This window comes from Corylus avellana, chromosome ca2, assembly GCF_901000735.1.
Source record: "Corylus avellana chromosome ca2, CavTom2PMs-1.0".
In the NCBI taxonomy this organism is placed as follows: domain Eukaryota; kingdom Viridiplantae; phylum Streptophyta; class Magnoliopsida; order Fagales; family Betulaceae; genus Corylus; species Corylus avellana.
The window spans coordinates 1,739,407-1,754,238 of record NC_081542.1 but is presented as its reverse complement, the minus strand read 5'-3'; the positions used below and the strand labels follow the sequence as shown (position 1 = coordinate 1,754,238).

At 35.8% G+C, this 14,832-nt stretch overlaps 3 protein-coding genes across 7 annotated transcripts; all 3 read left to right on the top strand.

The window, feature by feature from the left end:
* Positions 1-1,409: 1,409 nt before the first annotated feature.
* Positions 1,410-6,032, top strand: LOC132170889 (DNA-(apurinic or apyrimidinic site) endonuclease 2). 5 transcript variants are annotated; one of them, XM_059582031.1, is made up of 11 exons: positions 1,410-1,619; positions 1,704-1,815; positions 1,908-2,129; positions 2,271-2,356; positions 2,934-3,049; positions 3,210-3,290; positions 3,553-3,753; positions 4,055-4,206; positions 4,727-4,864; positions 4,988-5,445; positions 5,728-6,032. In XM_059582031.1, exons 1-11 carry the CDS (start codon positions 1,494-1,496, stop codon positions 5,800-5,802), a joined length of 1,767 nt encoding a protein of 588 aa, XP_059438014.1. In that variant the 5' UTR covers positions 1,410-1,493; the 3' UTR covers positions 5,803-6,032. The 5 variants fall into 5 exon arrangements, with proteins under 5 accessions (XP_059438014.1, XP_059438013.1, XP_059438012.1 ...); XM_059582030.1 differs by having other exon boundaries at positions 1,411-1,619; positions 4,931-5,445; XM_059582029.1 differs by having other exon boundaries at positions 1,411-1,619; positions 4,727-5,445.
* An 822-nt stretch (positions 6,033-6,854) lies between these two features.
* Positions 6,855-7,689, top strand: LOC132170890 (RING-H2 finger protein ATL74-like). Its single transcript, XM_059582034.1, has one exon. It carries the CDS (start codon positions 6,866-6,868, stop codon positions 7,487-7,489), a length of 624 nt encoding a protein of 207 aa, XP_059438017.1. The 5' UTR covers positions 6,855-6,865; the 3' UTR covers positions 7,490-7,689.
* A 5,446-nt stretch (positions 7,690-13,135) lies between these two features.
* Positions 13,136-13,826, top strand: LOC132170891 (chaperone protein dnaJ 11, chloroplastic). The gene has a single exon (XM_059582035.1). It carries the CDS (start codon positions 13,179-13,181, stop codon positions 13,659-13,661), a length of 483 nt encoding a protein of 160 aa, XP_059438018.1. The 5' UTR covers positions 13,136-13,178; the 3' UTR covers positions 13,662-13,826.
* The last annotated feature ends 1,006 nt before the right edge of the window (positions 13,827-14,832 follow it).

Here is a 14,832-nt window from a genome sequence, read left to right as displayed (position 1 = left end):
AACACATATCGGAACTCTTTCGAGGACAGGGTTTTTGGTTTGGATTTTTTCTTGAAGCTTCCCTCTTGTCATCGGCAAAAAGCTTCTTCTTATTTTAAGCAGTAAAAACTAAAAACTGTCTAGTGGATTTCCCGGAAGAACGTACGCATAATCCGCCAACATGAATGGGCCTTGTGGTCCATCTCAGCTCTCAGGTTGTCATATTCTAAAAAATAAAAAAAAAAAATAAAAAGATTCCAACGTCATTTTCAATTTCCTTCTAACATTCTCTTCAGTTTTTTAATTTTTAATTTTTTATATATATATATATATATATTATTTTATTTCAAAAGCCTGTCATCATCTGGGTTTTAAATTTCTGGCCCAAATGTATTATGCAAAAAATATAAAAAAGTTTTTAAAAGTAAATGTAACAATAGGGACACGTTAATCATAGATATACAATATGTCAAAAAAAAAAAAAAACTAGTCGGAACATTAATTACAACTAAATTTTTGTAATTTTGTAATTTTTTATTTTTTAAGGGGAAATCATGACAGTTTCATTAATTGATGAAGAATCACGAACATAAAACACTTATATCACAGAGCAAAAGTTCTGAGAAAATCATAGTTGAAGCTACAAGGTTACAAGTCATAAATACATATATAACAATCTGATATTGAAGACCTATCTATGACATCAAAATTCGCTAACCCATGATTAATCTTTAGTTGTAATAACAGGTCTGCTCCAGACAAACTCAATCTGATACATAGGTAACAACATCCTCCTGTCGAAACTCATCATCCTCGAGTTGCAAGGCAAAAAATTATTCATATCCTCAACCCAACAGGCCAGGACCACAAAATAAAGGAAAAACAAAAAATAGGAAAAAATTAAAAAACACAAAACACCACCGAAAGAAGGTTGCCGAATGATTCTGACATGCGAGTCACAATCCGTCGCGTGGTTGCCAGAATCAGAAGCGGCAGGTGTCGTTGGAAGCGGACGAGGTTGATGCATGTGGTGGAGGGGCGTGTCTCGAGGTGGGTCTGACAGAGAAACGTAGATCAAGGTTTGAACAATCTGATCTAAGAGCCCCATCAACCTCGAAGAAAGACATGACAGAAATGGTGAACGGCACACTTGGCACGATGGCACTTGAGCATGTAACAAAAGAAAGGTAAGCAAAAAGAAAAATGGGGGGGAGGGAAAGGATTTTTTTTTTTTTTTTTTTCAATTAATTATTCTTAGAATATACTATTTTCACATACATTTAATAAGATTAACATAACATGCAATTCTCATTTCTTTAGTACATTTAATAAAAAAAATTCTACAAACCAATTTTTTAAAAATTTCTCTCCAATTGCAATTATCATTTTCGGAATGAACATTGCGATTGCAATTATCATTTTAAAACGGCGTCGTTTCATAGCAGGACGTTGAGAGAGGTTCAGACTCTGGCTGGCACACAAAATCCCACTCTCTTCTTCATCGTAGCAAGGAAATGAAAAAGAACAACAAAATGAAGATAGTAACGTACAACGTGAACGGGCTGAGATCACGCATTTCGCAGTTCGGATCCCTCCACAAATTGCTCAATTCCTTCGACGCCGATATCATCTGCTTTCAGGTGCCTCTCTATTTTTGTCTTCTCCTTTGCTTTTGTACAAATTCGTGTTTAGAATTTCACGTTTCCGATTCCGGCCCCAACCAGGAGACCAAGTTGAGAAGGCAGGAGCTAACGGCGGACATGGCTGTGGCGGAGGGATACGAATCCTTCTTCTCGTGCACCCGCACGTCTGATAAAGGTCGAACGGGCTATTCCGGTAAGGTGTTTGTTAAAATGTCTCAACCAAACCCAGACTATTGGTATATCTCACACACTAAGTGCTTTATTGCTTTCTTTGATTTGCTTCAGGTGTTGCTACGTTCTGTCGCGTAAAGTCGGCGTTTTCGAGCAACGAAGTAGCACTGCCCATTGCGGCGGAGGAGGGCTGCACAGGACTTGTTGGAAATTCTCAGAATGGAAAAGGCGAAGTGTGTGAAGCAGCGGAAGGCCTTGAGGGGGAGTTTGCGAAAGATGAGCTTCTTAAGGTTGACAGCGAGGGGCGTTGTGTTATCACAGATCATGGCCATTTTGGTGAGTTTCTAAGCATGATATTTATTTATGTTCTCTAGCTTCCAAATGGGTTTGGTTTTTCCATTTGCAATTGATTATGTATGTGATGGAATTGATGTTCAAAATCGCTTTGCTTTTGGATGAATGTTGAGAATTTGGCAGTTCTTTTTAACCTGTATGGGCCCCGAGCTGAATGTGATGACACCGAAAGGATCCAATTCAAGCTTACATTTTTCAAGATATTACAGGTAACCCAAATTGGATCCCTTAGCATTGGCCTCACGGTTAATGGATTCTGGATTTGGATTTTGTATTTACATTCATGCATGACGAAACATGCGTTAGACTTTTACTTCTTGTGGCTCCATTACTGAAGAGGAGAATATTGATGCTTATATGATTTTTCTTTTTGGGTGAGTGTATGAGGTTATTTGTTGACTATGAAAAATGCTGATCAGTTGACTCACATGGAACCAATCAACCAATGGTGGCAGTACAAACTAAAAATTAATCTTTAGCATTGATCACAGTCAAACCAGTTTGTCTATCTCATTATTCTGAGGGTACAAAGAAGCAAAAAAGAAAAAAAAGAAAATAATAAGTATAGTTACCCCACTTTTTTTTATTCTGCAGGGACAAGAAGAATGCGAATTTGTATATGGTCCATTCATTGGAAACTTATATAGGGAACTGTGGTAGTTTAATTAATTGCAAATGTGTCTGATGTAGGGAGTCATCTTTTTAATTAATTGGCCTTTTCTGGTCAGTTAACATGCAAATGGAATTTCGTTACTCCTTAAGTGATGTTGGTAATATTTTTTGTAGAAAAGATGGGAGGCTCTCTTGCGTAAAGGAAAGAGGATAATTGTTGTTGGTGATCTCAACATTGCACCCACAGTAATGGATCGTTGTGAAGCTGGACCAGATTTCGAGAAGAATGAGTAAGCTACCTGCCTATTTTTACAGACGGCAGTCTGCTTTGCTTGTGGCTATGTTTCAAGCAGTCTTAGCTATTGTGCTCATGTAAATTTCTATTTTATAATTTACAGTTTTAGCAGTCAAAGCTGGTACTAATATTGTGTGATGTGAACTGCTTTGTAGATTCAGAAGATGGTTTAGATCTATGCTAGTGGAATCTGGAGGCTCTTTTTCTGATGTTTTCAGAACAAAACATCCTGATAGGTATAGAACATAACATGACCTTAGAATCATGGTAGTTGACGATTAATTATGTGTTGTCAGTAAAATGAGAAGCTTCAATTCGTTTGAAGTTCTAGTCTGTATCTCATTTTCATTTTTTCTTTTCCCTTTTCCCCTTCCCCCACAATCTAGACACACTTGTGACATATTTTGTTGTTCATCGTCCACTGTTATCATCATTGTTAGTATTTAATTTTTTGACCTCTCTTGATTTGTCCTTTGTCCATCTTGAATTTTTATACAGAACGGAAGCATACACATGCTGGCCACAAAATACAGGCGCTGAAATATTTAACTATGGCACCAGAATTGACCATATTCTATGTGCTGGATCATGCTTACATCAACAGCATGACCTGCAAGGTCATGACTTTATGACTTGCCATGTTAGCGAGTGCGACATACTGACACAGTACAGACGATGGAAACCTGGAAATACACTTAGGTAAAGGATCTGGAAATGCTTTGACCAAACACATTAAAAACGTTTTATATTTAATTATACTGCAAGCCATACTTCATAAACTCGTATCTGCAAGTTTTCTACCCATCTTGTTTAGTAAAAAAGAAAAGAAAAGAAAATCTTTACAAGTTGTTTTGCATATGCATATCAGTGATCTCACTCTTTTAGTTCCAAGTAATAACACTTTTCTCGTCATTCTCTATCATATAGAACAAGATTATCATACATGCTAATATACATGGACTTCATGTATGGGTATCTATGCATGTTGCCCTACCTACAGGTGGAAAGGAGGGCGAAGCATCAAACTGGAAGGTTCTGATCATGCTCCTGTTTTTACAAGATTGCTAGAAATTCCTGATATTTCTGAACATAGTACTCCAAGTTTATCTGCTAGATATATTCCCATGATTCATGGCGTCCAGCAAACTCTTGGTACGAGAAACTTTCTCATTTTGTGGGTTACAGTCTCTTTTTATAGTCATATATGTTCATTTTATGCAATTGACAATGTCTTCATCAGCATCAAGTTGTGAACTAGTTTGGGACACAAGGATTTGAGGAGCAAGTAGCCACTTTCTTGGTTAAGTTGCAATGTATTTTGTTGCTGTTTTAGATTACAGTATCATTAATCCACTGGATCAAAGAAGTTATTGTGCTTGATTTTTACAATGGATCTCCAGCCATAGGGTTAGTGGAACATCTAATCCGCTGTAGACTGTAGTTCTGTATAACAACTTTAGAGTGTTAAATACTTTCTTGGTAACTTATCCCAGGCTTTTAATGGAATTCTTTTTTTTTCCTACGGGAGGTTGTTTTCTGTATACTGCTGCAAATTTCCCTAGCCTTGTGCAGTGTCAACGAATGAAAAGAAAAGGGTGCCACTCTTTTATCTTCGCTGCTGATGGTTTTCTATATTATGACTGCCAACTTACAAGCCCATTGTCTTGTGCAGTGTCAGTCTTAACAAAAAGGCAACTTGCTGTACAAATTAAATCCTGTGAGATGTCAAGTTCACTTTCAAATGAAAATATCACGATAGAGATTTGCAATGAGGGAGTGAAAAAATCATTGGACAACTGCAGTATATCTGGTACATCCTCTGTTGAATTTTGTTCTTCTTCAAAGCAAGAATATGAAGGTCTCATTTCTAATACAGATGAGTGTTCCAGAGGTTTCGCTGATGATGCTGCTTGTAACACCTTGATTACGCCAGGAAGTGAGTGTAGTAAATCAATGCCCAGCCACGAAACCAAGAAAAAAGCAAGAAAAAGTCAATGGTCCCAACTCTCACTCAAATCATTTTTCCAGAGAAGTCCAAACCCTAGCAACAGGGCTGATGACTCTAATACTGATTTTTTAATCAGTCAGGCAGATGTCCCACAGGCTGGTAATCACTCCAATGAAACTCCTGTGGTGGATGTTCAATGCAGCAGTTCCCAGCAGTGTGCGTTGAATTCAAGTGCATCCACTCAGGATCAATATGAATTAAATTCCTGTACTTTTGAGAAAGAGAAAACTAATGCTGCTTTACTGGAGTGGCAAAGGATACAGCAAGTCATGCAGAATAGCATGCCTCTTTGCAAGGGCCATAATGAACAATGTGTTGCACGGGTAGTGAAGAAACAAGGCCCTAATTTTGGTCGCAGATTTTATGTCTGTGCTCGTGCTGAGGTAGGCAAATGGGTCAATTTATGTTAGTGCTCTTACATATCTTATTTCTTGATTAACTTCTGTAGGGCATTAATCACTCTTTCAGGGGACTTGAGAGATTTTTTTTTTCATGCACTTGAATATGATTCAGTGCACATCTCTAATTGCATCAGTAGGGGAGCCTGAATCATATTCAAGTGCATGGAAAAAAACAAAAGAAAAAGTAATACTGCAGCTTATTGCCTGCTTGGTTCCTGTGTTTCAGTTTTCAATTAATTTCTGGTATTTGTTTTCTTCTAACAGGGACCTGCATCTAATCCTGAAGCAAATTGCGGTTACTTCAAATGGGCTGGCTCAAAATCTCTGCCCAAACGATGATTTTAAAGATTTCATAGTTTTGATTGAAGGATTAAGCGGTCCATATCCTTCCTATCTTCGTCTCCTAAATGGTCCTGCACTGACAATGTGTTTTTGTAATTAATATCTTTTTTTTTTTTTTGGTGCAAGTTAATTCATATCTTTCTGTATTGAAGGATCATGCAGTTTTTATCGGGCACCGAGCATATGCTTCTGTGATGCAAAACATGCAAATTAATATTTAAACATAGTTTTCCACGAATTGGTAGGAAAAAAATTCTTTTAATTTAGTGTATTAAATTGATATGTTCTTAAAATATGCAAGAATTACATACCTTTTTAAAAATACATATGAGAATTACATACCCTATTTACCTTAGAGCGATACTTAGTTTGTGATTTGCTCGCATAATACCCTCTAATGGGTCTCTTCCATTCTTTGCTGAAATTGGACAACAAAATTTACCAAATTAATGAATGGATAAAGTTTAACTCCAAATTAAGTTGGAGAAAAGTCTTTTAGCTCACTCTATTAAATTGATATATGTTCATAGACATTTTTATTATTTTATATGTGAATTTTCAACTCAATTTAAATGAAAACTTTATCCAAGACAAAGCTAATAAACATGATCTAAAAATAAATAAATAAATTGATCAAGCTAAATCCCAAGACAATAAAGTAATTTCTCTGATGTTACAGTTAAATTGATGAAGCTAAATCCCAAGACAATAAATTGATCGAGTAGTTTCTAGAAACAGAGAAATCCGGGAGGGTATTCTTCCAAAAATGAATTCAAATCGCCGCGTCCTGATGCTACAGTTAAGAATGTGAGAAATTTTAGCCAAGGCCAACGAAGCTCCCACATATATATATATATACAGTATACTAGCATCTAAAAATTACCAGACTCAAAAGACCATCACCACCTTCAACAAGTACCTTGATTAGTGGAACTCGAGATAGAATTTCCACTAGTCCTAAGGGCATTTACATCTATAAAAATTTGTAAATTTGAAAAAATAATAATAATAATAATAATAATTAAAAAAAAAAAAAAAATTTACCCCACCTATCTTCCCAATGATTCCAGCCTCTGTATCAGCTCTGTGTCTCTCAAAATCCATGAAGCCAACAGAGCTCCATAGCCGGAGACTCCTTTTGAGTGGCTGCCCACAAAAACCCCACATTGAAAACGCAGAGAGAACAATAAGCGTATGCATCACAATCGTCATCATGATCACGCTCATCTGCACCTTGCTCATCTCCATGTTCAAATGCTTCCGCGGCAGGCCGTCCAATAATCTGTCTCCTCCGCCTCAAGACACCCACACCACGGCGTCGTTTCCGGGCGACGTGCTCGCCTCCCTGCCTATCTTAATCTACGGCGGGTCGTTCTCGCCTTCTTCTTCTTCTTCTAAATCCAGTACGACGTCGTCGTCGCCGCTGGGGTCAGAGACGAACTGTGCGATATGTTTGGGGGAGTTTTTGCACGGAGAGGAAGTCAGGGTTTTGCCGAGGTGTAAGCACATGTACCACAAGGACTGTATTGATCAGTGGCTGGTGCTCAGATCCTTGCATTGCCCCATTTGTAGGGACCGTACGATCGAGCTTGACGTGGAGCCCACGAGGACACGTTGCGCCGTTGTTGACGTTGGTGATCCATCCTTGTTGTTGGGTCCTAGCTTTGCCAATCACTTGCAGTAAGTTTAATTAGGCTCTGTTTGGTTGTTGGGAAAACTTGGACCGTCAAAAGAGGTTTCGATGTCTCCGTATAATCTCGGCAACCGAACACAGCTTTAGTGCCTTAGAGGAAATTCTTGGCCCTTGGGTATACGTTTAGGTACGAAGAGCATCTCATGTATCGAAGAACTTTTTGTCATTTGTTGAGTGTGAATTAGTATAATTGAGGCTTGATATTTTTGTTTTTATATGATTTTTTTGGTTATGATGATTTTGAATTCTTTGTGCTCTGTTTTCTGGGAATGAATATAATCATGGTTATGATGATTTTGTTTGAATTCCTTGTGCTCTGTTTTCTGGGAATGAATATTGCTTCGTTAGAATTGGGGAAAAAAAACATATTTAGCTCCCAATCATTAACTACTTTTCATCTCATTTGAATTTAATTTCTGGGTTTCTAATTTTAAGAATAAAGAGTTGTTAAGTTTTAGTTAAGTTTAAAATAGGTTCACGTCACTCTAACGTCAAAGTTAAAGGTTTATCATCTGACATATGTGTCTCATTTGACACATTAGTGTCCATGTCAGCATCAAATGCCACATCAGCTAATGTCAAGTCATTGATAAAAAAAAAAAAAACTAACTATGAGGAACAAAAAGAAATCGATATGCGAGAAACAACGATTCGATGCATGAAAGAATATTGAGAACAAAACTTAAACAAACACCAAACATAAAACCCACATCATTCCCTCTTTGCATAGAGAGCCTTTGTTGATTGCGCTGGAATCAAAATAGATCTTCCTTGCTACGCTGACTCAAAAAACAAAATTTGACATTAGTGCTAACATGTTAAATGAGACAACGATAGCATATGATAAACCGTTAACTTTGATGACAAAGTGACAACAGAATATACTTTAAATTTAAGTAAAACTAAAAAACTTTATTATTGAAATTAAAAACCCAGTGATTAAATCCAAATTAGAAGAAAACTTATGGGCTAAATATGATTATTCCTAAGAATTAATATAAAACTATATGTCATTTGTTGATTATAAATCAATGATTACTCGACAACATTTTAACAGACAGATAATCTAGTTCGAAATAAAACTTTGTTCTATTTTCATGACATGACAAGCGTTGCGGCGGTGAGTCAGTGACAATATGATAACAAGTTGATACATAGTGGAGGGGTCGTTATCAGATTAATTGATAAGTTTAAAGGCAAGATAAACTCTTTTAAGAACCTAAAGGCTGTCGTGTTGGAAGGATAATGTCTCTCTATTTGATAGACTTTAACGTCGTCGTATGCTCTTGTGAAATGGAGAATTACCTAATCTAAGACTTAAGGGGAGTTGACTGACCCACACACATTACCCAAATAATTGAAGCAAATTGTCTTTGTCCCATTTGCTGACATGAAACGCCATTTTCAACTTCATTGTGAGCTTCACGTTTTCAAGGATTATCTGATAGCGATGTGCAATGCCAAAACAAGCAAGGCTTGGCCAATTTTAATTTTTAATGATATATAATCCACTTTATCTTGTCCTTTCCCTAAGACAGGGAGGAAGAAAAATATACAAGTTGCCCTTATTCACGCTTCATTTTTAGGCCCATATATATATATATATATATATATATGTAAAGTCCCATGAAATTTTTTTTTGAAATAAATCAGTTCAGTCTTATTCCTTGATAAATGAGCATAAAACTTAAATAACATAAAGCAAAAGCTCTGAAGCAACCATAATCGAAGCTATGAGATTATAAGTGTCAAAGATGACGTATTATATTTCAGACTCAAACAAAATTCGTTAATCTATGACTAATTTTCAAATTAAACAGTATATCTGCGCCAAACAGACTCAAACAGCATATCTGCACCAACCATAACCCCATGAACTAAAGAAGTAATTTATTTATTTTATAAACATGGTTGAATTTGAAATAAATTGATACGCATAAAGGGAAATACAAAATAGTTCATTAAAGTAAACATCCCCTAATTACTTAAAATTCCCGTATTTTAAATATTACTTTTCAAAACCCTTGCAATTTGTTTTTTTTTTTTTTTTTTATTCCTTCTCTAAAAAGTTAATACATTAAAATAAGAAAAAATTACAGTTTACCCCCTAAAGTTGACAGCGTTTTTTAATTTGAACACCAAAATTTTAATTTTTACAATCCATCTCTCAAAGTTCCAATTTTTTGCAATTTGATCAATTGTATCCAAAACTTCTCATATTGTCCCTATTTTTTTTTAATTTTTTTTTTAAAAAAAATCGGGTTGGCCTGGCCATCTGGCCATTTTTGCACCCCCAAATTTTTTTTTCATTCAAAAAAAAAAAAATCAGGGCAATATGGAAATTTTGGAATAATATTGGTCGAATTGAAAAAAATTAAAACTTTGTGAGTGTGAATTGCAAAAATTAAAACTTTAATATTCGAATTGAAAAACGCTACCAACTTTAAGGGAGTAAACTATCATTTTCCCTTCAAATAAAGAAAAGGGTACCTCATATCTTTCTTTTTTTTTCTTTTAAAATAAAGAAAAGTGTCTAACTAGAAGTCAAACTGATTATTTTTGTCAAGTTAGTGGCCCTTGATATTTGCCGAAGTGACTCTTCGCTGCATCTAAAGCTCAGAACATGCATCCTGTTTAATTTGTTTTTTTTAATTTTAATTTATTAATCTTTTTTAACAGTTGAATGTCAATCTCGAAAATAATAATATCCAAGTGAGGTTGCATTGTCCACTTCCCACTCCTAAAAGCGAGATGCACGACTTTTTATCCCTTTTGCAAGAGAGATTCCAAAGCAGACAAATGTTAGCCATTTCTTAATTTCTTCAATTATTATTATTATTATTATTATTATTATTATTGTCAATTTAGTCGGAGAAGGTGGTTTACTTTCGTGCAATTATTGTCGGGATAAAGTCTATTTAATCCTTTTAAACTACCACCTCAATGACAATTTACCCATTCAAACTATCAATTACGACAATTTATACCCCAAACTATCAAAACAATGACAATGTACCCATAATTTTAACAAAATAACGAAATTACACTTATTAAAATAAAAACAAAAATACTAAAATTTAATTTTTTTTTTCAAAATTTTAATGGTATTTTTGTCTTATTGAGAATTTTATATGGATAATTTCATCATTTTGCTAGCATTGAGGGATACATTGTCATTGTTTTGGTAGTTTGGGAGGTAAATTATCGCAATTAATAATTTGAAGAGCAGATTATCATTGAGGTGGTAGTTTAAGGGGATTAAGTGGATTTTATCCAATAAATGAAGTTGGAAGATTTATTTTATTTAAATCTATCTTTATATTTAGAATATGTGATTTTCACATTTATTTAAATTATATTTGAGAATTACTTGTTCTAAAAATATTTATCAATTTAATAGACTGGTTTTTTTTTTTTTAAAAAAAAAAAAAATCACCACAATTTAGAGAAAAATTTTGTTGATTGTAATTTTAGTAAGATATAATGGTGGTTTTCTTTCCGTGTATCCAACTTCAACTAAAAAGACATCTTAATCGTTAATGGATGCTAGATTCTTTCGGCATCATGAGGAACTTCTTTGTGAGCTGAAATGCTTGAAAGCTATCTTGATGGATGTGACTGATGCATATGTGCTGTCCATAATTTAATGGAAGCCTTTTGCTCCTTTGATTCAACTAGTCCATTTTAATTGATCATGGCTAAAACAAAGTATTGTTTATACATTCTCACTTTTTTATATTCATTTCTTCATATTTATAGATTACTTTTAAAATCATAAATAAATTTTTATTAAATTTTAATTTAGTAATAATTTTAAAAATTACCCATAAAAATGTGTGTAAAATTACTTTATAAAATAAATATAGCTGTGATTGAATGAACTTAAACTAATTAATTGTTTGCGATCTAGTGGAGGAATGCTGAAAGAAGATATTGGGCACAAAGGCAATGGAAAACATATAATTGAGAATGAGAATATGCAATTGACTGTTTGAATTACATATTGTTCATGTCTTATAGTCATGAGGTCCGTATAATTGAGGTTCATTCGCTACCTTTTTTTTATTTGTGAGGCCACCCAATTGTTATTATTGAATTGGGGCATATTGAAATCTGTGATCCAATACTTATTTTGTTAGTACAATAAATTTACCTTAAGTCCACTCAGACACATCGACTACATAGAAAATAATCATCGGACTAGTAATCTACTACATGACAAACATCCAAAGGCCATTCGAGAGTCTCTCTTTAAAAGGGCATGTACCCACAACAAGTAGGGGATCATATTCTCTCTAGCTAGTCTCTTCCACTCTATCAAAGTTTTTGCTCTCAAAGTACCTTACTGACTAAGGCACCATAGGCTATTTCAGTATCTAGGAACTCGCACTTTTTCTTCATTTTGCAGAAACCTCACTCCTGGTCCGAACCGTCCAAATATTTGCTTCAACATGACTAATCACCCCTTCAGCAGAAAGGCTTCAGGTGCATCTCTACAAGCTTAAATGAACTTTTCTTCGACATTATGATCTTATCTTTGTGATTTGTGGGGGTAACCAACAAGACAAGAGTGTTATTCTACGACAGTATTACATCTGTCCACTAATGTTTTGATTGCCAAAACCAATTGCCGTGTAAAGAAAATTGATTGTCACTACTTGACACAAAATGATAGATCGTCTCTTAAGCCAAGTATCTTTTAAAGTGGAAAGGGACACTCCACTAGTCATAATGGAAATTGCATTAGAAGTTTACATTTGCTACTTATTGGATAAATATGGTTATTTTGGAGTCTGCTCGATATTGTGATTTTACAAATTAAAAGTGTGTTTTTAAATAATATCAAGAGTTTGAAAACATTGAGAAATCTATGTTTTCAAATTACAAGTAAGATGATTAAAAATTCTCACTAAAGAATTTATCGTGATAAATTCTTTACCAAACCTATATTTATTACCTCAATTATTTTATTTTTTATTTTTTATTTATTTTTTGTGAGTATATAAGCAAAAAAAAAAAAAACACAAAACAAAACAAAAACAAAAGAGCCCTAGGAAGGCTAAGCGGGGGGAGGTGGACCCTTTCACATATATTTTTTTTGGACATGTTCACACAAGAGGGAGGAGGGAGATTTAAACTAATAACCTCTATTTCATGAGGCGTGGTCTCCAGCTGATTGAGCAATCTCTTAAGACAGACCCTTTCATATTTGATCACACGTTAAAATGAATAAATTTGATGATTTTTTTTATATTTGATCACATGTTAAAAGGAATAAATGCTTGTGTGATAAAATTTTAAATATTTTAATTTTAAAAAATAATGCAGATATAATTCCCTAAGAATTATGGAGAATCTAAAAACAAAAAAACATTATCCTACTCTGCCCACCAAAGTTATAATCCAATCTCGGATCGTGGGTGCATCCGCACTCCCTAAACACCGTCGACAACGCAAATTGGAATATTGGATATATTCTATTTTGCTGATGAGTCAGCTCCCAACCCAACCCCAGCTCTCACGGATAAGCATTGTCCCAAGTTAAACCCCACTCACAAACTTAACCCTTACTTAACCATGGTTAAACCGCGGGCCCATCCCCCTCCTCCCCCACTATATGTAAAACCCCTTCCTCCCCTCATCGCCACAACCGGATCACATCTCACCGTACTCTTTTACCATGCTCTCTGTATCATCCCCTCTAATTCTCACCGCTCCAGCTTTCTCGGCAAGGCCAGCCACTCAGGCCCGGACACGCGTCAAATTGGCACCACCGCACGCCTTCGCCACCGCTTCGACCGAGAATTACACTTCGACGTCGTATCTGCCGCCGTACCACCCTCACTACATGGCCGCCGCCGCCGCGTGCTCGTCGTTTTACGAGATCCTCGGCATCTCCACGGGAGCCTCGTGTCAGGAGATAAAGACGGCGTACCGGAGACTGGCGCGCACGTGCCACCCTGACGCTGTGCTCGCCACAAACCTGAAGGACTCGTCGGCCGGAGAGTTCATGAGAATCCACGCCGCCTACTCCACGCTATCGGACCCCGAGAAGCGCGCCGACTACGATCGCAAGCTCCTTCCCCGGTACCGGCCTTTGACGGCGACGGCGTTCTCGCCCGGCTACAGGCGCCGGAATTGGGAGACGGACCAGTGCTGGTAACCGAATTGACTCAACGGCTCGGATTTTCCCGTGTCGAGCACTACTAATCCAGATTAGAGTAAAGATAATTAATAGATTAGTCGGAAAGGAGAGGATACATATGTAAATACATAGACCTATTACCCGTATGTATATATCATATAAATGGACGGAGTTTATTGTACATATTTTTGGAGTAATGGTAAAGATCGCCCTTCTATGAACTCTAACAAGGCCGGTGTTAATTAGGGATTGAGATTCCTCATATTTTTTAAGATATGAGATTTTTTGATTTTAAAACCTGATATTTTTATTATATCTAATTGTTCAAACAAATGTAATATGCTAAATTCATTTGATTCGGTAACACATAAACATTTGCATTTGTAATGGAGGGTTCAAATTTTAAAATTTAAGAATCTCATATCTGAAATCTAAATATATTATGTAATTACTGAAAAATGGTTGATTTGCACGGTTACGTAAATAGTAATAAAATGAAAGTGAAGGGGCGACCAGTGTAGTTTCTCCCCTTGGGCATTACCATCGGGGTTCTCACCCGCTGTGGAATGTCCGGTTTGAGCCATAGCTACTGCTTGGGAAGGCGAGCCCGTCACCACAACCCCACAAAGGTGTGAGCCAGTAGAACCCCTTCAAAGTAGCATCTGGTTCACGTATCTACTACGCAAGCGGATTCGAACACGCGACCACTAGGATGAAAGGAATTCTTCTACCAACTCAACTACCACCCTTGTGGTAAAATGAAAGTGAGTTTAATGCATCTTGAGGGTAATTGTAGCCTTATAGGCGTTTTTTAACACTAAAAACTTTTTTGTTTTTTTGATGTAATTTTAAAAGTCACTTATAGGGTAAGAAAATAAGTGTAAAGAAGTGAAAGTAGGTGTAACATTACTCTTTGAAGTAAATATAATTTCTAACCTTACTCTCTTATAATATACGGATCTTACTTGTGGGTTAATGAGTTCGACTCTTCAAGGTTTATCTTGTTCATAATATCGCCAAATGAGCTGCTTCGAACTTAGTACTTGAAATCATTTTTAATCACTCCTCCATTCTTTCCTCCCTTTCAATTAAAAAGAAAACAAAAATAAATAAAAAATGAGAGATAAGCGGTTGGCGGTTGTAGAAGGTAAACCGACCGCCATTAAAGAGAATGTGAAGCAAAAATAGT

What these genes read in the sequence shown, in the direction of transcription:
- LOC132170891 (XM_059582035.1), top strand. Translation starts at nt 13,179, where the DNA reads ATGCTCTCTGTATCATCCCCTCTAATTCTCACCGCTCCAGCTTTCTCG.
- LOC132170889 (XM_059582029.1), top strand. Translation starts at nt 1,494, where the DNA reads ATGAAAAAGAACAACAAAATGAAGATAGTAACGTACAACGTGAACGGG. An exon ending in CCAGATTTCGAGAAGAATGA is followed by an intron (nt 3,050 to 3,209) that starts GTAAGCTACCTG and finishes ACTGCTTTGTAG; the next exon opens with ATTCAGAAGATGGTTTAGAT. An exon ending in AAACCTGGAAATACACTTAG is followed by an intron (nt 3,754 to 4,054) that starts GTAAAGGATCTG and finishes CCCTACCTACAG; the next exon opens with GTGGAAAGGAGGGCGAAGCA.
- LOC132170890 (XM_059582034.1), top strand. Translation starts at nt 6,866, where the DNA reads ATGATTCCAGCCTCTGTATCAGCTCTGTGTCTCTCAAAATCCATGAAG.